This window comes from Phocoena phocoena, chromosome 12 (assembly GCF_963924675.1).
Source record: "Phocoena phocoena chromosome 12, mPhoPho1.1, whole genome shotgun sequence".
NCBI classification, from domain to species: domain Eukaryota; kingdom Metazoa; phylum Chordata; class Mammalia; order Artiodactyla; family Phocoenidae; genus Phocoena; species Phocoena phocoena.
In genome coordinates, this window is record NC_089230.1 from 43,406,832 (window position 1) to 43,432,537 (window position 25,706).

Genomic DNA, 25,706 nt, shown 5'->3' on the forward strand with positions numbered 1-25,706 from the left:
TCTTGAACTGTGTGACTCATTTTGACCCATAATCATACAATCCCTACGATTGCTGCCTGTCACGTATGTTCTCTGAAAGACAAACACTAGGAGCTACTTGCAGTCTTTTACTTACTGTTTGCACCTTCATAACACCTAACAACCAGCTAGCACATAAATATTGAAAACCCACAACTTCCTTTCTTCTGGAATCCAAGAATGCATCTCTTTACTTCTTGGCACATGTATCTTGGGAGTTTGGGACAGTACAATAATCAATGATCTCATCCTTTTCACTGATAAGAGATGTTACTGATATCTCTCTTGGTTTTACCTCAACTAGGAAATGTTCCTGTAACCTTTTAGATGTGTTATCTTAGGTTAGTATTTATCCACTTTTTTTTTCCCTAAGGCATGCTTGCTGCCAGGAGAATGTGATGTAAAGCAGAACCTAGAAGCATTACTCAAAGTTGCAGACGGCAAATAGAACATTTCTTTGAACTCTTATATTTTATCTTTAAAATGCATAAGCATCTTGCATACTATTCCAACAATTAGGCGCCACTGTTCCAGGGATACAGCAATGAATACAAATATCTGTGTATGTTTTTAACTTAATAATACTGTATACAAGTTAACACGAGTAGAAAAACCAAAACAAAAATTTTCCCAAATCCAAGAGCAAAACTGATAATTCAAGACGGGCCAATTATTGCTTCAAATACTACCAGTCATGCTGTTACACATCCAGGAATTAAGTGTGCTCCAGTTTGAGAAGCAGAGTCTTTGGTTAATTCCCAGAATACAAAGCCAACAGTAAAGTTAATTTTTACTCCGGGTGAAAATATTTGGGATTATCATTAGAACTAACCAGGTTGTCTTTATTTCCATTTCATTAGGGTCTGCCTACATTCTGAAATGACAAAGGTGGTTATTCAATATCTGTAGAAAATGTGTAAAACTTAGACTTTAAAAAATTATGTGAGGGGCAAGTGTAATCATTCTTGATACTTCAAGGTCAAGTCTTCATTGACCTCATACTACACTGCTCATGACTGTTTTTCTTAACTGAACCACTCCTTCAGGTTCTTATGCAACTGCTGATCAGCTGCAGAAAGGATCTCTCCTTAGGAAAAGCAAAACCTCACGTAACAAACTTTTGGACTTCTCTCTGCATAGAAATACTGAACATTACTGCTATTCCTCTTTATTGGTCAGGATCAAGGTGGGTGAAAAGCATTAAATTCCGCAATGATAGTTCTGTCTTAACTTTATTTTAATCATAAGGTCTGACTTCAAAAATAAACATGGATTGATATTGCTGTGTTTGTGGGTTTATAGTATTTCTGAATTGAGGAAGCCATTTGCAATAGCACAAGTGATTTCCTATTGCGGTTAAGATTCAATCCTCCAGAACTGCAATGACTGGATAACTTGCACGAAGCCTGGCTCTCCTACCTGGAGCCCCCAAGTCGATCATTCCAAATTATCACAAAGGTCTAATGTGTGCATGAATGTGAATGTGTGGTACTCTTGCAGACAGTGTACAATCCCAAGAATTCAAACCACTTCAGACTGGTTAATTAGAAAAGTGGGGAAAATCACAATTTTAGTTCTTCATCAGGAGTGTGCATCACAATCACCTGTGTCACAGGTATGAGATTTCACTGTTTTAAAGCTCAGAATGAGGCTCAGTGTCTATTAACCTCCACTGAGAAAGGACCAGGAGTGCACACTTTTTAATAGCTCCAAAGGTGATTCTGATGCAGATACTACTATAAGAGTAAAGTCCATTTTACTCCTGACTATTATATGGGCTTCTGGTTTTGTTAAGACTTAAATTTACTATGCCCGAAGGCTAGAATTCAGAAGGTTTAATGCTCTGTTCGCCTCAGTCTTCTAATATTTTATATGAATGACAAACCTTAGAATTCAAAAGCCACCAGTCTCTAGCACAGAAATTCCAAGTTATTCCAATTCCTTGCATGTAAACCCACACCTGGGTACAGCAACAGCTGACCTTCCAGTCTTGGTGTTTTAGGCAGAATTTCTCTCCAACGCTAAATGATTTTAAACATGTGGCCTTCTTCCCACCAATAAGAGGAATTGAACATTTTATATCTGAAATTTTAAGATCAGTTTATTAAGTTCAATGATGAAAGCCATCAGAAGAATACTCTCCTGAAAATTATTTTTTCTTAGAAAAAAGCAAGGAAAATCAACACCCTCTTAGCACAGCCACAGATGCTATGGCAGTCAAGCCTCTCTGAAGACGGGCTAGTCTATTAGTCGGTCAAGTCACTCTCCCGGTCAGCAGGATTGTAGTCTGGATCATCCTCATCATCCTCCAGCTCCAAGTCATCCATTTCCTGGAACAAAGACTCATCTACCTCCACGTTGTTTCCAGCTGCAAAAGACAGAAGATTTCCCCTGCAGTCTTACACTCAGAAATAAAAGATACAACCGAATGGCAGTACCAAACAGAGACTTCGTAAATGTGCATCCGAGGTGCACGTGACAAAATCCTGAACTACTACTCATACCAGCAGTGATCTGCACTGGTCAGCAGAGACTCACACATTTTAAGAGCAACTTCATGCGTCCAGTTCATAGTCTAAAAAATCCAGCTACAAAAAAAGCCAGTCTAGAATGAATTATTTATGATCTGGCATGTTATAAGTTGAAGACAATGATGATACAAAGTTGATTATCACTGACCATGAGACCTGTACCAAGAGTTTATCTCTTCCAATACTGGAGATATATACATCATTAAAGCTCAACTATACTTATAATTGACAAATTTGGTCTTCACTCTCACCCACTTCCCCTGTAACCAGTGGTATGCCTTTCTAAGATTCTAAATGTCTAAGCCCTATAGGAAGTAACACCCAGGCTTTGTATGAAACATCTTCACTCTTCAGTCTATCTGTAGTAAATAAAGTAGGATATTACAGTACTCTTAAATCACCAAACATTGTTTACCTTCTTTCCCTCTCAGACTCTAGTCCACTGACATTCAACTTAATGAGAAGGAGTCTTGCTTCATGCCTAAGAGCAGTTCAGTGATAAAACACAATTTGTCAAGTCCAAGCCGAAGAATAACTGACTCAGCCTGGGAGGAGCAGTGAAGCCCTCACAGAGCAGACGACATCTGAAATATCTTCATGATAAATTTGAACCCAACCAGAAGAAAAGGGGCCAGGATGAAGCAATTCTCCGTAGGTTAAGCAAAGGCAGAGAGAAGAGCTAAGACCTTGAATACTTCTAAGTGGAACACAAGATTCTTGAGGAAAAACATCTGGAGATAACACAGATGAAGGCCAAACTGAACGACTGTGCAGGTCAACCTCTCCCTCTAAGCAGCAGAGGACCGTACGGAGAGAAATGGCATCATTACACATGGCTTTTAGAAATACCACCTCAGAGGTGGTGACTACAAGGTAGGAAAGGGCACCAGGAGGAAGAGACTGAGGCAGGGAAATAATTTATGAAGCTATTACTAAAGTCCAGTTGAAAAATAACAAAACTTTCAAATTAGGAGGAAAGAGCTGAAAAGACATTTCAGAGGCAGAATCAACAGAGAGCTTTTGGTAAGTTACTGGATATAAGGAGGCACTTGATCCATTAGACAAGGAAAAGAGTCAAAAATGAGTATAGACAGTAAAACTCTTAAAGTTCAAGAGAGAATGAGACTAAACTTTCTGGATCTAAAACTTCTCAACAAAATAGAAAGGAAAATAAGCTCCTAAAATGAGAGGGAGGATAGATGAAGATATCCTTGTTTTCTGTTTCACGGTTTTTGGTTTTGGAATTTTTTTTTTTGAGACTAAAAATCTCAGAACAAGAATGTAATAAGATATTAAAATTAAAAAAAATTGCTCAGTGTCAGTAGGAGCCCAGCTCAGGTTAAGAAGCATGATTTAGCAGCGGGCCACCTCAACAGATAGTTGATTCTTAACCTTAACCTTTTCCAGAAGGTAGTCCAGGAACAAGGTCGAAAGGCCAGATGCTAGAGGATCCCCAGCTGGCATAATGGGCATGACAGAAGGACGATGAAGTACAGAACCCAGGGAGCTACTGGAGGGGTGACTGAGTAAGAAGCTCAGTTTAAGAGATACACATAGGGCTCAAGCTCCTTGAGGGCAGGGAAATCTGTCTAAATTTCTCTGCTGTATCCTCGGCGGGCAGGACAATGCCTGCCTTACAGGGATGCAATAAATATTTGTGGATGGATGGACAATGGATGGGCAAAGGCAGCAAGAGCATAAGGGTCAGGATAAAAAAGAAAAGGAAAGCACAAGGGACTAGAGGTGCCAAAGACAGTGAGAGTGATATAAAATCTAAGACTTTTGGTTAGTTCTATGTTTGAGGTTTTTATAAAGCTCCATGACAGACCATAGATTTGTGATACTAGAAATTTGAAGAAAACAGGTCACTTGAGTCATAGTGACCTGGTTTACTAGTTGTTAGAGGCAAATGTGACCATATTGTTTATCTATTGCTATCTTTGATATTGCTTAAGTTATCATAAAACTTTAAAAAATACATTGCTGGGGGGAGACCTTCAAGATGGCGGAAGAGTAAGACACGGAGATCACCCTCCTCCCCACAAATACATCAGAAATACATCTACACATGGAACAACTCCTACAGAATACCTACTGAACGCTGGCAGAAGACCTCAGACGTCCCCAAAGGCAAGAAACCCCCCACGTACCTGGGTAGGGCAAAAGGAAAAAGAATAAACAGAGACAAAAGGATAGGGACGGGACCTGCACCAGTGGGAGGGAGCTGTGAAGGAGGAAAAGCTTCCACACACCAGGAAGCCCCTTCACAGGCGGAGACGGGGGGTTGGGGGTGGCGGAGGGGGGGGAAGCAGCTTCAGAGCCACAGAGGAGAGCGCCGCAACAGGGGTGCGGAGGGCAAAGTGGAAAGATTCCCACACAGAAGTTCGGTGCCGACCAGCACTCACCAGCCTGAGAGGCTTGTCTGCTCACCCGCCGGGGCGGGCGGGGCTGAGAGCTGAGGCTCGGGCTTCGGAGGTCGGATCCCAGGGAGAGGACTGGGGTTGGCTGCATGAACACAGCCTGAAGGGGGCTAATGCACCACAGCTAGCCTGGAGGGAGTCCGGGGGAAAGGTCTGGAACTGCCTAAGAGGCAAGAGACCATTATTTCGGGGTGCAAGGAGAGGGGATTAAGAGCCCTGCCTAAACGAGCTCCAGAGACTGGCGTGAGCCGCGGCTACCAGCGCGGACCCCAGAGACGGGCATGAGATGCTAAGGCTGCTGCTGCCGCCACCAAGAAGCCTGTGTGGGAGCACAGGTCACGTCCACACCTCCGCTCCCGGGAGCCTGTGCAGCCCGCCACTGCCAGGGTCCGGGATCCACGGACAACTTCCCCAGGAGAACACACGGCGCGCCTCAGGCTGGTGCAACGTCATGCTGGCCTCTGCCGCCGCAGGCTCGCCCAGCATTCCATACCCCTCTCTCCCCGTGGCCTGATTGAGCCAGAGCCCCCAAATCAGCGGATACTTTAACCTCGTCCTGTCTGAGCAATGAACAGACTCCCTCAGGTGAACTACACACAGAGGAGGGTCCAAATCCAGAGCTGAACCCCAGGAGCTGTGCGAACAAAGAGAAAGGGAAATCTCTCCAGCAGCCTCAGGAGCAGCGGATTAAATCTCCACGATCAACTTGATGTACCCTGCATCTGTGGAATACCTGAATAAACAACGAACCATCCCAAATAGAGGCGGTGGACTTTCGGAGCAATGATACATATATTTTTTTCCTTTTTCTCTTTTTGTGAGTGTATGCTTCTGTGTGTGATTTTGTCTGTATAGCTTTGCTTTTACCATTTGTCCTAGGGTTCTGTCTGTTATTTTTTTGCTTTATTTTGTTTTTAGTATAATTTTTAGCACTTGTTATCATTGCTGGATTTGTTTTTTTGGTTTGGTTGCTCTTTCTTTCTTTCTCTCTCTCCTTCTCTCTCTCTCTCTTTCTTTCTGGCTGACAGGATCTCAGTGCTCTGGCCAGCTGTCAGGCCTGTGACTCTGAGGTGGGAGAGCAGAGTTCAGGACATTGGTCCACCAGAGACCTCCCAGCTCCATGTAATATCAAACAGTGAAAGCTATCCCAGAGATCACCATCTCAACGCTAAGACCCAGCTCCACTCAATGACCAGCAAGCTACAGTGCTGGACACGCTATGCCAAACAACTAGCAAGACAGGAACACAACCCCATCCATTAGCAGAGAGGCTGCCTAAAATCATAATAAGGTCACAGACACCCCAAAACACACCACCAGAGGAGGTCCTGCCTACCAGAAAGACAAGATCCAGCCTCATCCACCAGAACACAACCTCTAGTCCCCTCCCCCAGGAGGCCGACACAACCTTAGCCACTGGGGGCAGACACCAAAAACAAAAGGAACTACGAACCTGAAGCGTGCAAAAAGATCACAAACACAGTAAGTTAAGCAAACTGAGAAGACAGAGAAGCACACAGCAGATGAAGGAGCAAGGTAAAAACCCACCAGACCAAACAAAGGAAGAGGAAATAGGCAGTCTACCTGAAAAAGAATTCAGAGAAATGATAGTAAAGATGATCCAAAATCTTGAAAATTGAATCGAGAAAATACAAGAAACATTCAACAAGGATGCAGAAGAACTGAAGAGTAAATAAACAATGATGAACAACACAATAAATGAAATTAAAAATTCTCTAGAAGGAATCAACAGCAGAATAACTGAGGCAGAAGAATGGATAAGTGACCTGGAAAATAAAATAGTGGAAATAACTACCACAGAGCAGAATAAAGAAAAAAGAATGAAAAGAACTGAAGACACTCTTAGAGACCTCTGGGACAACATTGAACACACCAACATTCAAATTATAAGGGTCCGAGAAGAAGAAGAGAAAAAGAAAGGGACGGAGAAAATATTTGAAGAGATTATAGTTGAAAACTTCCCTAATACGGGAAAGGAAATAGTTAATCAAGTCCAGGAAACACAGAGAGTCCCATACAGAATAAAACCAAGAAGAAACACGCCAAGACACATATTAATCAAACTATCAAAAATTACATACAAAGAAAAAATATTAAAAGCAGCAAGGGAAAAGCAAGAAATAACATACAAGGGAATCCCCATAAGGTTAACAGCTGATATTTCAGCAGAAACTCTACAAGCCAGAAGGGAGTGGCAGGACATATTTAAAGTGATGAAGGGAAAAGCCTACAACCAAGACTAATCTACCCAGTAAGGAACTCATTCAGATTCAACGGAGAAATTAAAACCTTTACAGACAAGCAAAAGCTAATAAGAAAATTCGGCACCACCAAACCAGCTTTACAACAAATGCTAAAGGAACTTCTGTAGGCAGGAAACACAAGAGAAGGAAAAGACCTAAAATAACAAACCCAAAACAACTAAGAAAATGGTAATAGGAACATACATATCAAAAATTACCCTAAATGTAAAGGGATTAAATGCTCCAACCAAAAGACATAGATTGGCTGAATGGATACAAAAACAAGACCCGTATATATGCTGTCTACGACAGACCCACTTCAGACCTAGGGACACGTAAAGACTGAAAGTGAGGGGACGGAAAAAGATATTCCATGCAAATAGAAATCAAAAGAAAGCTGGAGTAGCAATTCTCATATCAGACATAATAGACCTTAAAATAAAGACTATTAGAAGAGAAAAAGAAGGACACTACATAATGCTCAAGGGATCAAGCCAAGAAGAAGATATAACAATTGTAAATATTTATGCACCCAACATAGGAGCACCTCAATACATAAGGCAAATGCTAACAGCTATAATAAAAGGGGAAATTGACAGTAATATGATAATAGTAGGGGACTTTAACACCCCACTATCACCAATGGACAGATCATCCAAAATGAAAATAAATAAGGAAACACAAGCTTTAAATGATACATTAAACAAGATGGACTTAATTGATATTTATAGGACATTCCATCCAAAAACAACAGAATACACTTTCTTCTCAAGTGCTCATAGAACATTCTCCAGGATAGATCATTTATTGAGTCACAAATCAAGCCTTGGTAAATTTAAGAAAATTGAAATCATATCAAGTATCTTTTCCAACCACAACGCTATGAGACTAGATATCTTACAGAAAAAATCTGTAAGAAATACAAACACATGGAGGCTAAACAACACACTACTTAATAACCAAGAGATCACTGAAGAAATCAAAGAGGAAATCAAAAAATACCTCGAAACTAATGACAATGAAAACATGATGACGCAAAACCTATGGGATGCAGCAAAAGCAGTTCTAAGAAGGAATTTCATAGCAATACAATCCTACCTCAAGAAACAAGAAAAATCTCAAATAAGCAACATAACCTTACACCTAAAGCAATTAGAAAAAGAACAAAAAAATCCCAAAGTTAGCAGAAGGAAAGAAATCATAAAGATCAGATCAGAAATAAATAAAGAAATGATGGAAATGATAACAAAGATCAATAAAACTAAAAGCTGGTTCTTTGAGAAGATAAACAAAATTGATAAACTATTAGCCAGACGTATCAAGAAAAAAAGGGAGAAGACTCAAATCAATAGAATTAGAAATGAAAAAGGAGAAGTAATAACTGACACTGCAGAAATACAAAGGATCATGAGAGATTATTACAAGCAACTATATGCCAATAAAATGGACCACCTGGGGCTTCCCTGGTGGTGCAGTGGTTGGGAGTCCGCCTGCTGATCCAGGGGACATGGGTTCATGCCCCGGTCCAGGAAGATCCCACATGCCACGGAGCGGCTGGGCCCGTGAGCCATGGCCACTGAGCCTGTGCGTCTGGAGCCTGTGCTCCGCAACAGGAGAGGCCACAACAGTGAGAGGTCCATGTACCAAAAAAAAAAAAAAAAAAAAAAAAAAAGGACCACCTGGAAGAAACAGACAAATTCTTAGAAAAGCACAACCTTCCAAGACCAAACCAGGAAGAAATAGAAAATATAAACAGACCAATCACAAGCACTGAAATTGAAACTGTGTTTAAAAATCTTCCAACAAACAAAAGCCCAGGACCAGATGGCTTCACAGGTGAATTCTATCAAACATTTAGAGAAAAGCTAATACCTATCCTTCTCAAACTCTACCAAAATACAGCAGAGAGAGGAACACTCCAAAAGTCATTCTACGAGGCCACCATCACCTTGATACCAAAACCAGACAAGGATGTCACAAAGAAAGAAAACTATAGGTCAGTATCACTGATGAACATAGATGCAAAAATCCTCAGCAAAATGCCAGCAAACAGAATCCGACAGCACAATAAAAGGATCATACACCATGATCAAGTGGGGTGTATCCCAGGAATGCAAGGATTCTTCAATATACGCAAATCAATCATGCAATACACCATATTAACAAATTGAAGAATAAAAACCATATGATCATTTCAATAGATGCAGAAAAAGCTTTTGACAAAATTCAACACCCATTTATGATAAAGACCGTCCAGAAAGCAGGAATAGAGGGAACTTACCTCAATATAATAAAGGCCACATATGACAAACCCACAGCCAACATCGTTCTCAGTGATGAAAAACTGAAACCATTTCCCCTAAGATCAGGAACAAGAGAGGGTTGCCTATTCTCACCTCTATTAACCTAGTTTTCGAATTTTTAGCCACAGCAATCAGAGAAGCAATAAAAGGAATCCAAATCGGAAAAGAAGAAATAAAACTGTTACTGTTTGCAGAAGACATGACACTATATGTAGTGAATCCTAAAGATGCTACCAGAAAACTAGTAGAGCTAATCAATGAATTTGGTAAAGTAGCAGGATACAAAATTAATGCACAGAAAACTCTTGCATTCCTATACACTAATGATGAAAAGTCTGAAAGAGAAATTAAGGAAACACTCCCATTTACCATTGCAACAAAAAGAATAAAATACCTAGGGATAAACCTACCTAAGAAGACAAAAGAACTGTATGTGGAAAACTATAAGACACTGATATAAGAAATTAAAGATGACACAAACAGATGGAGAGATATACCATGTTCTTGAATTGGAAAAATCAACACTGAAAATAACTATACTACCCAAAGAAATCTACAGATTCAATGCAATCCCTATCAAACTACCAATGGCATTTTTCACAGAACTAGAACAAAAAATTTCACAATTTGTATTGAAACACAAAAGACCCCGAATAGCCAAAGCAATTTTGAGAAAGAAAATCGGAGCTGGAGGAATCAGGCTCCCAGACTTCAGACTATACTACAAAGCTACAGTAATCTAGACAGTATGGTACTGGCACAAAAACAGAAGTATAGCTCAATGGAACAGGACAGAAAGCCCAGAGATAAACCCACACACATATGGTCACCTTACCTTTGACAAAGGAGGCAAGAACGTAAAATGGAGAAAAGACAGCCTCTTCAATAAGTGGTATTGGGAAAACTGGACAGCTACATGTAAAAGAATGAAGTTAGAACACTCCCTAACACCATAAACAAAAATAAACTCAAAATGAATTAAAGACCTAAATGTAAGGCCAGACACTATCAAACTCTTAGAGGAAAACATAGGCAGAACACTCTATGACATGAGTCACAGCAAGATCCTTTTTGACTCTTCCCCTAGAGAAATGGAAATAAAAACAAAAATAAACAAATGGGACCTAATGAAACTTAAAATCTTTTGCACAGCAAAGGAAACCATAAATGAGACCAAAAGACAACCCTCAGAATGGGAGAAATATTTGCAAATGAAGCAACTGACAAAGGATTAATCTCCAAAGTTTACAAGCAGCACATGCAGCTCAATATCAAAAAAACAAACAACCCAATCCAAAACTGGACAGAAGACCTAAATAGACATTTTTCCAAAGAAGATATACAGATTGCCAAAAAACACATGAAAGTATGCTCAACACTGCTAATCATTAGAGAAATGCACAATCAAAACTACAATGAGGTATCATCTCACACCAGTCAGAATGGCCATCATCAAAAAATCTACAAACAATAAATGCTGGAGAGGGTGTGGAGAAAAGGGAACCCTCTTGCACTGTTGGTGGGAATGTAAATTGATACAGCCACTATGGAGAACAGTAAGGAGGTTCCTTAAAAAACTACAAATAGAATTACCATATGACGCAGCAATCCCACTACTGGGCATATACCCTGAGAAAACCATAATTCAAAAAGAGCCATATATCACAATGTTCATTGCAGCTGTATTTACAATAGCCAGGATATGGAAGCAACCTAAGTGTCCATCGACAGATGAATGGATAAAGAAGATGTGGCACATATATACAGTGGAATATAACTCAGCCATAAAAAGAAACGAAACAGAGTTATTTGTAGTAAGGTGGATGGACCTAGAGTCTGTCATACAGAATGAAGTAAGTCAGAAAGAGAGAAACAAATACCATATGCTAACACATATATATGGAATCTAAAAAAAAAAAAAAAAAAGGTTCTGATGAACCTAGGGGCATGACAGGAATAAAGACAGGGATGTAGAGAATGGACTTGAGGACACGGGGAGGGGGAAGGGTAAGCTGGGATGAAATGAGAGAGTGTCATGGAGTTATATATACTACCAAATGTAAAATAGATAGCTAATGGGAAGCAGCTGCATAGCACTGGGAGATCAGCTCGGGGCTTTGTGACCACCTAGAGGGGTGGGATAGGGAGGGTGGGAGGGAGACCTAAGAGGGAGGAGATATGGGGATATATGTATATGTATAGCTAATTCACTTTGTTATAAAGCAGAAATTTACACACCATTGTAAAGCAATTATATTCCAATAAAGATGTTACAAAAAAATACTTTGCTGTAGTTTAATGTATAAATTGATCAAACATTCGAATTTATTCTTCAAAATGTGTTTCTTTATAGCCTTGGGAGGAAAAATTTACATTAAGTTCCCACTATGATTTTCATGGTTTAATAAAAACAGCACATTATGTACATGTGGAATTCTAACATTATCTTACCATCTTCCAAGAACTGAATATCAGATGTGTCGAGATTATGATCTGTTTCAAATAGCTGTCTCCCTAAAAGAAATAAACATATTTAACTTGAATGGCATACTTTTCCTCCATCTCCCCTACAATGCTTTAAACAGTAGAATAATATAAACAAGTTATAAAAAAACAAGTCTTAAAACCTGTTTTTTCTGTGAATTTCAATCAATTTATGAACTCAGGGAGTAGCTAAGAGGCATATGAAATGTATTTGCATTAAAATGGAAGAAGTGAAAACCTAATCTGCCTCAGAGTCCTAGAAAAACAAACGGGTTTGAATCTATCAGTCCTAAGGCTTGTGATCCTAAAAGTCATGGTAGTTATATCTCAACATCTATCCACTCCAATATTTAGATGAAAGATAAGCCATAAAAATTAATTATAATTATGTGTGAAGAAACATCACCATATGGAGAGAATGCTTTCTCTTTTTGTCCTAGATGCCTAAGTATATTATTTTCTTATAGAAATCTGTCCAAGTGATCCTCTTGCTATGTAAGAAATAATATAGGAGGGCTTAAAGGAACAGGATATGAGGGGTCATACCACTTAATTTATTTTTTCCTGCTTGTTCTTCTTCTTTCATTCGTTTCTTTTTAATTTCCAAGAGTTCTGCATCAAACTTGGCCTTCCAACTTAAGAAATTCTCGATTGTAACAGGAGTGCCATGGAATAATTGCTTAGAAAAGAAAAAAGACACACCACGAGATAAATGATACAACAGTTAGAAAATAAAGCCTAATGATCTTCTAGACAAATGAATACAGCCACTCACAGGAAAAACAGAGAAAAATGGTTTCAAGTTTAAAATATTTAGTCTGATTTCTGCCTGCATTGGCTACTCTCATTGGTTTTGGCAATTTACTCTGGAAAAGTCCTTTTTTAATTTTTATTACAAAAAAGCAAAGATAATATGTAATGTGTCCCCACTGTTATTCACTGTTAAGAAGAAAGTTGCTACTGTCAATATTAATATGTTTAAATACACATCAATTCATAACACTAACATCATTGCTTATCTTTTTTACTTCATTTTAGAATCTAAGGTTTTCTTTACATTTAGTAAATATTTAAATCACTCTAGTGGAGGCTTTATAATTCTAAACTCTATACCGTAAGTGAAATAGTTTATATTTCTTGATTTTACCTGCATAAGCTTTATTAACCTTTAACTAACTGATTATTAATCATTATTGTGCCATGTACATCAACTAAATGAGGGACCTTCTAAAATTTTACTTAGTAAAGCTTTATTAAAATTTACTTGTGCTTCTTTTTGTGATTCCCCCCAAATTACTGAAATTTCCAAAAGCAAAAACAAACCCCCCACCCCGCAAAAACAGATTTAAAGAATAATGAAAGAAAACCTGACTTTTAAATATACCTTTTCAGCTTCTTCTGCTTCTTTTTCTTTTTGTTTTTTTTCTTCTTCTTGTCTAGTTTTTATTTGATCTACTATTTCATTTAATTTTTCTTGCACGGCTGTCACTAAAGTAAAGATCATCACCATACCAAGGTTTTCTTCTGTCTATGTAACCAAAAAAGAAAAAACGGTTGTAGTGAGAAACACAATTCTCAGAAAAATAAAAACAACTAACTAAGCAGTGGGGGGAAAAAAGGTGTTTCAGCATAATCACTACACTTCCTACATTTATAACATGATTACTAATTCAGTTACACCATAAGTTTGGACTCTTGGATCACTTAAGAATTAAGCATATATATAAAAATAACATTTTAAAAGTCTTGTAATTTGCCATATTCAACCTAAAACAGAGAAAAAAAGAAATTTCAATAAATTCTATGTAATAATCATAAATGTACGTAGAATTCAGAAAACGTTTTTCTGCAGTAGCTAGCAACATCAGTTCTCCAGCATGTTTTCATGATTTTAGCTTTAAACCATTACAAATAGAAAGAAAAAAGGATACATAAAGATAAATCATAAAAGTACCTACATTCTTTATTGTCGTATTATATTAGAAAATCACTTTGCCCTCAAAATTCAGTCCATTGTCAGAGCTCTTAAAATACCCTTCAAAGAACTAAAATAATGATAACATACTGGAGAACTGATAGTGCTAGCTACTGTAGGAAAAAGTTTTCTGAATTCGTACCAAAATGTTATTAGGCATTTATACCTGACTGGTGAGATTAAGGGTAATCTTTATTTTCTTCTTTATTATTTTCTGTATTTTCTGAGTTTTCTATAATATAAATTTATTATTTTGATAACTAAAAATTAATATAACTACTTTTAGGGGAAAAAATACAAATATGCGCTCTATGATCTCAGGTAAGTATCAGAAAGAAATCAAAACTTTCTTTTTGAAAGAAAGGAGTTTGAGTATAAATGAAATATAAAATGCATATTAACAAAATCATTCAGATCAAATAACTTACATTAATATATGACTGACTGAATACAGTATATTGTTCCAGGCTCTCTGCAATGTTTTTACAAGAAGCACGTTAAACCAAATATAGAGAATTAATATAACTTCACACTGGGTAACAGAGTGAACAGGGCCCAGATCAGCATCAATTAATGTTTGATATATCCTTTCCCTCTTCATTCTCTAATAGCTCCAGATATTTTTAAAATGTCAGCATTTAGAGCATCTATAGTCTTTGAAATATACAAGTCACATTTATGATGGAGACATGTTTTATGTCAGTTCTTCTTAGAAAACAAACAAAATCAGGACTTCTGCTTTTAAGCTGGTGGAGTAAGGTTTTACTTGCCCTCCCTACTCCCTACTCTGAAGATCCCATGAAAACTCTCTACCCAAGCAAGAGAGAGCTTTAAATATCCCCCATGCCCAGACTGTGAGTAGCCCATCCCATCACAGAACTAGCCAGGTAAGAACTTTCTGATACCCATTTTCCACCACTCCTCTTACCAAATTATAGGCAACTAGCCTGCAACAGGTCAGGGGGTTTAGGAGTTTTAAGTTGGAATTTTTAAGTGCACACGGGACTAGGCATTCTGAGAACCAAATTTTAACTGTGTTTATAACTTAGAGTACCTAATCACACTTTTTATCACCTACAAGTCACAGGGTTAACTGAGTTTTAAACAAGGGTATAGGAAGAACTTCTCTTACTCAAATTTTAAAGGTACAGTGGGAAACAAAAATAAAGATGCTTTGTGAATATATATACACACACACACACACACATCATGAATTTTGCTTGTTCAAAACACTGGTTATACATATTTAATAGCATTTTCTGACTCTTAACATTACTGTAAAATATTTAAGGCCAATAAAATAATGTCATTACAAAACTTGTTATTTCCTTACCTGTAATGCTAATAATTTTAAAATGTCTGAGACATCATTATCATCTAGATTTAACTGAGAGAATATTTCATAAAGGGGAGCTTCATCTGGGTATTTTTCACTGTATGTAAACTTGAGGGTAGTCTGGACAGCTAAAGACACAAGATAAGAGATTGATATGAACACCTTAAAATGTAAAGTACAGAGAGGTCAACATCTTTGTTGAATCATTAATTAATTTACAATGTGTCAATGAAAGGTAGCACAACAGATTTTCCTACAAAGAAAAACAAGGTTACCATGAGACCAGATAGATAATTACTAACATAAACAACATGTACCACAAATATAAGTGAAAACAAATCACAGGAATACCAAAGATCACTTCTAACACATCTACTACTTATGAATATTTTATCATACTGCACATCAGAGAAAGAGGATGAAAAACACATTCTTTTTAAAACTCTCCTTAAGATGAACAAAATGCACTGAATATGACATATAGAAAAAGTACTACCTTAGGCTCATTTTCAGGCCTCTACCAGAGCCAGCTCCAGTGCAAGAGTCCATACTACTATCTGCACAATGCCAGCAGGGCATTGCTAAGGGGTTGCTAGAGTACACAGCTGTGAACTGGACAGTTTGAGAGGCTATCAGAGAAACTTTTAACCTGACTCATCCATACATGCTCCCCCAGTCTTTTGGCCTGTGCCAATTCACAGATCTGACACTGGTATAGGTGTGAGATTCTTACAGGCGCATTAGTGCAAAGTATCTCTCTGCTACCTAGCATGATGAATTCTCAATTTCGCCAACTAAGCAGTAGGGCTAAACATTTTCTGTTAAAACTTACTCGTCAAAATGACCCTTTGTCTAGATTTTGCCCTTCCTGTAACTCACATTTTAATTATTAAAACCTCCTGATATTGATGATTTTAATTGAAATCTAGATTTCTCTCCATGGGAATGGAAAAAAAAACACCTCCAAATGTGCTGGCTTGATATTGTTTTAATTTTTATGTATGACATTAACAAAGAAGTTTATATAATTATATATAAATATATATAAATATCTATCTATAAATATATGTAAATAACTGTATTCAACAGCTTTTTAATTCAGATTTCAGTAATATCAATACTAACCTCATTTTCAATTCTACAAGACAGATTTAGAGTTATCAAATGATACCACTAAAATGGTATTACTGAATACCCATGACAGAATTTTGGTTGACAGGAAAAAAACAAAATCCTTGGGGTTAACACCAACTTATACAACATTCTTATCAAATTACAATATTAACTGAACTGGACTAAAAGCAGAAAAGAACTTAAGACACTCTTCCCCCAACATGTATCAAATTTAAATTAATTTTAATTTATTAGTTTTATAGCTCCTTTATTTCAATTTGTATATTTGTCTTAGTTCTACACTTGTATAATATTGGTTTTTATTTGGTTTTATGTATACACATACTTAAATAACAGTACAATATCCATTCTAAAGAGAGAGGGGAAAAATGCAGATAGGTATTTATCCAGCCCAATTTATAACAGCAAATGTCCAGTAAACAATCTAAATATCCAAAGAGGAAAAAGTCCATGCTATGCCAAGGAATACCACACGACCACTAAATTACGTGTGCATGCCAAGTGTTCTTGACAAATATGTCCTACCCTTTTCTTACCTGCTGTATTGTTAATGTTTCTGTTTCACTTTTAAGAATTAAGCTTACTGTCAGAATACATCTCCTTGACTTCCTCTCTGTTTCTCTAGAAGTCATTATTCCATAGTAAATACTGACTAGAAATATGTAACATTCATACTAAATTCTTAACAGCACCTTAGCACCTCCGCACATGCAATGCCCAACACAATGGCTGCAGAATGAATAAAATTCCCGAGAGAGGGGCTTAGAGGAACCTAAAGTATTTTTGATTAGACTTACTTTCATCATTTTCTCCAGCCTCAGATGTCACAGTAATGGTGAAGCTGGGTGGATTTTCTGATAATACTGCAAGAAATTATACACAGAGGTTAAGTTATTAAGATGCTTCCTACGGCACATGCTTTTTCTTATTAGCAAAATATCAATATCCAGTCCTGGAAACTGATTCCTAGCCTGTATTTCCATTTCCATAAATACAGACTGAATAGAACAATTCAAACGATAAAACGTCCATCAATTTCTATTTAAATCTAGGGTTTTCTTTAATCTGGGGAAAAAATACCTATAATAGATACCCTCTTTGAGTTTTATCAAATCAATTAAAATAAGTTATTTACTTTTTAATTCAAAATTTCCACCTATACATGGAAAATTACATTCTAAAAAATTTCCAAATGAAATGGCAAAAAAAAAAAATTGATGTTTCTCATCAGAACCTACCCCCTCATAAATACTCAGTATTATCACTACTTTTTATACTTATATATTCTGAAATATAATTCAGAATCTCCATGACAAACAGTAAATATTAATTTGTTAGAGTTTGTGTCTTCTAGCTCTCTCGTTCTTCTATATCATCTCTAGAACCAAGCTTTATTCTTTCACAAATTATTGAAAATCTATCATCTTTCACGGAATTACAAAATTATCCATGAATCCAAGTATCAAATTACTTATAATTTGTTAAGCAAGACATGTCAATCAACATTTACATAAATAAGAAAGCTTTATATGCTATTTTGAAGCCTGATGTCTATCTGATACTATTTACCTGTTTATGATCTATTCCCCCCATAAGAATACTGTAAAAACTCTGAGAACTCCTAGATCAGTGCCTGGCAGTATCTAGAAACTCGATAACGTTTGGCTCAGTGAAAGAGCTGAACTAATATTCAGAACCATTAGATGATTAAACAAGGAAAATTCAAGTCACCCTTGATTGCTGCTGAGCCCAAAAGAAAAGTCTGTGCTTCACTTCAGGCCTGGGAAGCCCTGACCCCTATGCAGCTCAGCAGCCTCTTTCGGACATGAAGGAGTAAGGGGCTCTCTGAAGAAGTCACCACAAAAACTACTCAGCTTTTCCTATTCGAGAACTTCTGAAGTCTTCATAAATAAATGAATTATCAATAAAATGAATTATCAATAAAAGTTTCAGGGGACTTCCCTGGCAGCCCAGTGGTTAAGACTCCGGCGCTTCCACCACAGGGGGCACGGGTTCGATCCCTGGTGGGGGAATTAAGATCCCACATGCCCAGCAGCACGGCCAAAATGTTAAAAAAAAAAAAAAAAAATCAAGACATATTCCCTCATTTTAATTGAAGTTTAAAAGTACTTGAAGCAATGATGAACATCTATGATTAGTACAAAGGTGTTTGTCAGGAAGATAAGAGACTCACTGGACTCATATTTTAATAGGCCTCAGGCAGTCCAGCCTATGCTGAAAAAGTCCCTAAAAGGTAATTATAATAAAGCTTTTATAATATGATTGGCCCTACCTTTTTTCTAACAAGCGTGTGTAAAATATATTTGATGTACTTCATTCCTATTTCTTTTCATGACCAACCTTAGCATTTACATGTCATGAAATATAAACATTGCAACTGTAGAAATAAGGGTTCAACTCAATGACATTCCAACTTATTATCATTTTCTAGGGCTCCATGAGGCTGTAATTTAGGGGTTACCTATAACGAGTAACAACAGCTAACATTTATTGAGCATTACTTTGCACCTGTGCTGTTCTATGCATTTACACAAAGATCCTTTACTTCTCACACCAAAATCCTGCTTTTATACTGTTACCATATTTCACCAAGTTTAAGATGCCATCAATTATGTGATGCACCCTACTTTATGTACCACTAAGAAAGAAACTACCAATTAAACTATGATATGTAATCAATTATAAGACAAATTCATATTTCAGAAATGTTTACATGTAAAACTATGTCTTCAAATCAGTTAAATATAGTATCATCCCAATTTTATAGATGTGGAAACTGAGATAAAAGAGCTATATAGCCAGTAACTGGCAGGACTGAATATAAACTGTATAGAGTTTCATTTAAAAAGAAAAAAAATTTTTCCAGCTGAGAAATTCCAGGGAAGTCATTTGAGCTAGGCTGTGAATTAAGGCATACTGGTAAATAGAGATGAAGAAAAGGAATGCAGGATAGAGTAACACGGCAAAGGGTATAATGGTGCGAAAGCTTAAGACTATGCAAGGAATTAGAAATTATTCCACTAGTGAATGTCTATGCAGTGAATAAAACAAGTTGAAAATATACAGCTGAAAGTTTAGTGTGGACAGTGATAGCTTTCTTTAGCAGAAGTAATAAGGTCAGAATTCTATTTCTAAACATAGAAGATAAATCTAGCAACAGTGCATAAAGTGGAAGGGGAAAAACAAGACTAGATGCAGGATGAAACTTGATAGTTACTGAAATCGTTTCAGCAAAGTTAATGAGGTTCTGAACTAGGCTGGGAGCAATGGGAACAGCAGAGAACAGGGACAAATCTAAGATGGTGATGTGTGACAACTTGAATTTGCAGGCAGTGCCAATAACAAAAACCAGAAATAGAAAAGAAAAACCAGATGTATTTGAAGAACACAGGGAATTTCAGTTGGAGGTATCAAGTATGCAATCAGAAATGAGCAAATGGGGCTAAAGAGAGTTGGGCTTGAATTTAATTTGGGATCATCCACAGAGGTAACAGCTAAAGCCATTCGACTAAATGAAATCGCCAGAGAACACAGAGAGAAAAATAAGGGCCAATGTCAGCCATGTAAGGGATCCTAAATTTGCGGAACAAAAGAGGAAGAAAAAGTGCCAAAGGTTAAAAGAAAAGCAGCAGCCATGACAGGTAAAAACAAACTCAAGAGAAGCCTATTTTATTTGTGAAGCCAGCTAAGTACCGAAAGATCCAGCTGTGACATGGCAGTGCCTACGTGCTGTATGTGTCTGAGTAGCTGTTGGTAGGGGTAATGGGGAATGAACCATTGGCCTGTAAGATCATATCTAAATCCCTAACAAGGCCCTTTGTGATCAGGCCCCTGCGTACTTGTCAGGTCTCATTTTCCGTGACTCTCACTTTACTTTCTAGCCATACCCAGCTACTTGTCCACTTTCTAGCCATACCCAGCTACTTGTCCACTTTCTAGCCATACCCAGCTACTTGTCCACTTTCTAGCCATACCCAGCTACTTGTCCTTTGAACACATTTGGCTCTCACAGAGTCATGCTTTGGCACATATGCCCCATCCCCCAGTCTCATTCACATAACTCATCGCCCCTCAGCTCTCCAAAACAACTCAGACCGTCCCCTCTTCCTTTGCTGTGGCTGCATTCTATATGAACCTCCATGAAAGAATCATCACATTGTGTTGTAAATTATTTATCTGATGTCTTTTCCCAAGAGACTGCGCTTCTAACAATAAGTATACTAAATATCTGGTAAATGAGGAACCCATGTGGTAAATGAGGACATGGGAATGCTAGCAAGAACATCACTCAACTGCCTGACCTTGGGAGCTAGGCAGAACAGGGAGGCAAGATGAACAAGAAAGAAGCTGATAAACTATCAAACCATGAGAATTCATGATGAGAGGCATGTTCACTAAAAGCATGGGAATGAAAAACCGTAGGGCTACAAAACTTATAGACAGAAAGAGGAATTTCAGAGGCCAAAATTTTAAAGATGGCCCATCTAAGCTGTGGCTATGGCCCCATGCAGTTGGAGGAAATAGAAATCAAAACTGTTCGTTGATAAAGACAGGAGTTATGAAGCCATGTTATTAGAAGAATCCACAACTAAGATGGTAAATTTCTAGTAAAGAGTATCTTATATTTGTTTAACAGTTAAAAAGTTTTTACACTTACATTATTCCTTATTAAATAGATATGTACACTGAGGCTTGGAGAGGTTATATGATTTGTCCAAGGACAAAGAGCTGATACGCATTCCACCAAACTGCCATTACAGAGAGAAAATTGTGAACCAGGAACAAACAAAAAAAAATATTGGAGAACACTGCTAATATCCACTCTCCCCTTCTTCCAGTTATACCATTTTTAACTGAGCGTATTGCCCACCCAGGACGAAGACTATCTTTCCCAGCGTCCCTTCCAGTTAGGTCTCACCAAATGACTGAGTTCCAGCTAATGGGATAGAAAGAAATAAGTCCTTTGATAGTTTTGAGGAAATTTCCTTAAGAAACTGCTGTGTTTTACTTCTTCTTCTTCTTCTTCTTTTTCCTCCATTCCTTTATCTATCCTACTGCCTGGAAAAGGAATGCTGCCATCTTCACCATGAGCATGAGACTACATCTTAGCAATGACAAAGAACTAAGAAGCAGCCTGGGTCCCTGAAGAATTCTTGCACCAGAGCTACACATCTATCATTTATGTGCAAGAGCAATAAACGTTTACCTTTTTAAAACCAGTTATTTGGGGTTTTCTATCATAGCTTAACCTAATTAAAAAACAAATGGAAAAGGGATAATATTCCAAAGCTTGGAGGTTACTAAAATAGGGAAACTTACTGAATTGAACTTGCAAAGATGAATTATTCCTGAGTTCTCATGAAGCAATAATCCTATCCCAATGCATTACACACTGTGAGTTGGGGCGAGTTAAGGAAAGATTAGCTTTCACTAGAGACCAGACTTCCACCACTGTGAGTGGATCAAAATACTTTTGAGAAAAAGAATAAGGTTGGTGGGCATTGCGGAAAGAACCATGCAGAGGAGCATAAGTGTTAGGTGATACAGGGGCAGATGATGGTATACTAGACAGAATTTAGGATTTTGTAAAGAGCAGAGAAAACGGAGGTAGTAGCTGAAAGGTACACTAACAGGACACACAAATGACACTAAGGTTTTCACAAAGAACCAGATCAGCTCATGTTAAAATAAGTCTCTTTGGGTCTTAGAAATTGACTGTCCTAGAAAAACTGCTTTCACAAGATGACTTCTGCCCCATCTCTAAGATGCAATTTTAACTGTTAAGCTCATGGGTGTTACTTAGAGGTACTAATATAAGCAAATACAGGATTACGTACCCCTCTCTGTAAGATCAAAGAGAATTAAGGGAACCTGACTTTTGTTTAGCCTAAAGCTAACCAATTTGTTCCAACAAAACACCCGATAGCCAGGATTTTGACACAGAAATGGAAATAACCAAATTCAACTACCTTAGCAGGACCTTGTCAAGTGAAGCACTGAAGGAGAATGTGGTATCAGGAAAGTCCATTTACATTTTGGGAGGCTAGTTCTTAGAAGGATTGGATCAATGTGCAGTCAAGCTACAGAACAGGCACAGAGAAGAAACTGTATTATGATCTGTTGTATTTCACAACAAATGCAACATCAGGCCCAAAGTTCTCTGCAAACAGTCAAGCAACAATTCTAAAGTCAGGTTAGGTCTATGTGCCTAGGACTATGGCTGGCTGAATTGTGCCTCTTCAGCATCTACAAGGGGGTCATGATGTACTTAACAAAGGCTTCTCTGTCAGCACCCTACCATGTACTTAAAAAAAAAGTATTTACCAAATCTAATATTCAATGTGATTCAAAGTGACGTTTGAAAACTACCAATTAGTGTTCCTTGGCAAACTGACACAAACAAGTTCTCTTTCTGAAACCTGGTATGAAAATATTAAAGTATGAAATCATCAACACAAAAGAAAGCTGTAAAACAGTAAACCTTGCAAATCCTCAAAATTTCAAAAGACCAAACATGGAAATATATGATTCCAAAGCCCTCTGCCTTTTCCTTGAGGTATCATACAGAACTTGATCAAAGTTCCTAAAGAACTATAAATCAAGACATCTCATTTTAATTTATTTAATGCCATTGTAGGAATGCTGATAGGAATTAGAGACAGGTGGGCTCAGCTGACACTGCAGAATACTTGATGCGTCAAAGATTCACATATTGTCTTTCATTACCCTGGCTCAGAATCCTCAAGCACTTTCGCATCTGACAAGAATTTCACATACTGAACTACATCAGAGCTTAGTACAATTTGAAAGAACCATCCAATTATTCTAGGGTTAAAAATGTATCACTGTCATAAATGCTTATGTGCACAGTACTTAATGAGTGATACCTTATGCCCAAAGAAATGAAAACAACAGCACATCTTATGCTTTCTTAACTCTGCCTACACTGTGTTCATGCCTGTTACATTTCCAATGTACTAGAAATGACCAAACGTCATGATTAAGAATATATCCAACAACTGACCCTATATTCTATTTTATTTAGACATTGACATATAAGCAAGGATAGATAAGGGAGCCAGACTCCATACACACTCACCCAGTTAATGACACTCTCAAACCCCTCTTCACTCATCCCCTTAACATCCTCACAGCACAGCTGTACTGCTGTTGAGAGAGAACATGAACAGGACTGGAGCTATACAGGGATAGCTGAGAGACATCTGCCTGTTGGCAAAGCAGAACAAAATTTGCTACCATTGCAAGCAGTGATCAAAGGGTAGAGCTAAGAAAACTAAGCTAAACAATGAAAAGGGAGTTTATGAGTTAAAATAACATTACCTTACACTCTGAATTCTGACAATCAGTGATGGACAACACTCAAAGGAAGGGATAGGGAAGGTAAGTCCCACAAACCTAGGCTATACTCGCTCATGTTGGCTTTATTAGATCACCTCTCAAAAACTGAGTGTAAAGTGAGAGAAGCCATATTGATATGGTTATCTTGCAGCATTTCCAGAATCATCTGAAGGCTTCATACTGAAGAATTCTCTTCCTTTAAAATATACCAAATGAACTTCTCATTAATATTTCACATTAGCCCAACTTCCCAAGTAATCTTCTGCTCCCCCTCATCCCAGCTGGAGCTGGATCCCAAGCCCCAGACCTTACTCTTATTACCAGTCCTGCCACTAACTTTCTGGCCAACCCAGAGCAAGCACTTACCTCTCCTGAGCCTCCACTACCTTGCTTCTAGCAAGAGGAAGCCAGGCCTGATGATATCCTACTATTGGTCTAATTACCTGTGATCTTATAGTGGACCTGAAATTTGGGCCACCTCATTCATGGGGCATTCTGCAGAATATCAGAATGTAAAAAAAAGAAGAAGAACGAAAGAAAGAGAAAAGAAAAACGACAAACTTCAGGGACAACGCTACTCTCAAAACGGATTCTGGGTAACTTTGAGAATTCTGAATCCCACAAACTTTAAAACGCCATCGTCTGAAAAACAGCTTCTACCTGAATAGAGGTGAAAATGTGAAAACTGACACTTCTGCGGCACTGGAAAGACTACTCCCACTTGGAGTATCTATATTCGTGTATTTCACTAAACCTCGGGCTGCTGTTAAGTGACAATGAAACTCTCTGGTTTTGCCCCCGACTGAATTCCAGGCCCGAGACTCCAGGGACCTCGCCAGCCTCGCCCGGACTTTCAGATTTCAGGAAACAAGCGAAGAAGAGAAAACAGCCGTAGAGTTACTCGTAGATGCCTGAACCCTTGAGGAGAAGTAGAAAAGAGGGCGCGGTGGCCACACGGCCTCTCCGTTCCCTTCTCCATCCTGGCCCGGGATGCCGAGGGCCGTGGCGGTGGCGGCCGGTCCCACTCCACCCCGAGTAGTTGCGGGCCCGCGGCCGCGTAAGTCACCTGTGAAGGAGTCAGGGTAGATGGACTCCAGAGCTTCCAGCTCGTTGCGCTGCTCCTCGCCGTAATCTGTCATCGCGGCCCTCGCTGCAGCCCATGGATCGCCCAGACACCCAGGCGGCGCGCGGCAGCCGGGACCGCGGCGCGCTGGGAGAGCAGGCAGCTGCCGGGCGGGCGCAGGCGCAGAGTCCCCGGCTGAGAGGCCGGAGGCCCAAAGCCAGGCTAGGCCTGCTGAGCCACAGCCCAGCGCCTGCCTCCGCCTGCTCCCTAGTTCCGCGTTCGACTCGTTGGGCCTGGCCGGTGGGCCGCCTGTCCCACGCCCGCTCGGGATTTGCAGGGATAGGGAAGACACCCGGTCTGGCATTTGCCATGGACACCTAAGGATTGGTTCCTGGGCTTTGCAGGGCCTGAGCCTGAGAAGCCCCTCAGCGGCGCGACCTTGCCCGACTTGTCTGGGCTTAAGGCCGGCCTGGCGTGCGGGGGCGTGACTATGTAGCTGGAGGCGGGACTCTGGGGGAGTTGGGACCGGAGGCGGGACCAGGTTTCCGGGTTACGACGTTGTGGCAGCGGCAGACTGGGCAAAGTCATGTCCTGGTGATGGCTAGTGGCGGGTCACAGGTGATTTCTACGTTCCTGGAACCTCCAAGTTCTTGGCATCCCACGAGAGTGTAAGATCCACTGGGCAGGGCTTCCGTGGTGGCGCAGTGGTTGGGAGTCTGCCTGCCGATGCAGGGGACGCGGGTTCGTGCCCCGGTCCGGGAGGATCCCACATGCCGCGGGGAGGCTGGGCCCGTGGGC

General features: G+C 39.0%; 1 protein-coding gene across 1 annotated transcript; it reads right to left on the reverse strand.

Annotated features, from left to right (window-relative positions):
* Positions 1 to 2,096: 2,096 nt before the first annotated feature.
* RWDD1 (RWD domain containing 1) lies at positions 2,097 to 25,147 on the reverse strand. Its single transcript, XM_065888963.1, has 7 exons — positions 24,912 to 25,147; positions 17,263 to 17,328; positions 15,329 to 15,459; positions 13,405 to 13,548; positions 12,567 to 12,699; positions 11,988 to 12,050; positions 2,097 to 2,386 (listed from the first exon to the last, which is right to left on the reverse strand). The coding sequence occupies exons 1-7, from the start codon at positions 24,982 to 24,984 to the stop codon at positions 2,265 to 2,267; spliced, it is 732 nt and encodes a 243-aa protein (XP_065745035.1). The 5' UTR covers positions 24,985 to 25,147; the 3' UTR covers positions 2,097 to 2,264.
* Between the last annotated feature and the right edge of the window lie 559 nt (positions 25,148 to 25,706).

Excerpts from the sequence above, each read along its gene's own strand:
- RWDD1 (XM_065888963.1), bottom strand. The coding sequence starts at position 24,984 with ATGACAGATTACGGCGAGGAGCAGCGCAACGAGCTGGAAGCTCTGGAG. Across the intron at positions 17,329-24,911 it reads CTACCCTGACTCCTTCACAG|TATTATCAGAAAATCCACCC; the intron begins GTGACTTACGCG and ends AATTTCTTGCAG. Across the intron at positions 13,549-15,328 it reads TAAAATTATTAGCATTACAG|ACAGAAGAAAACCTTGGTAT; the intron begins GTAAGGAAATAA and ends TTGGTTACATAG.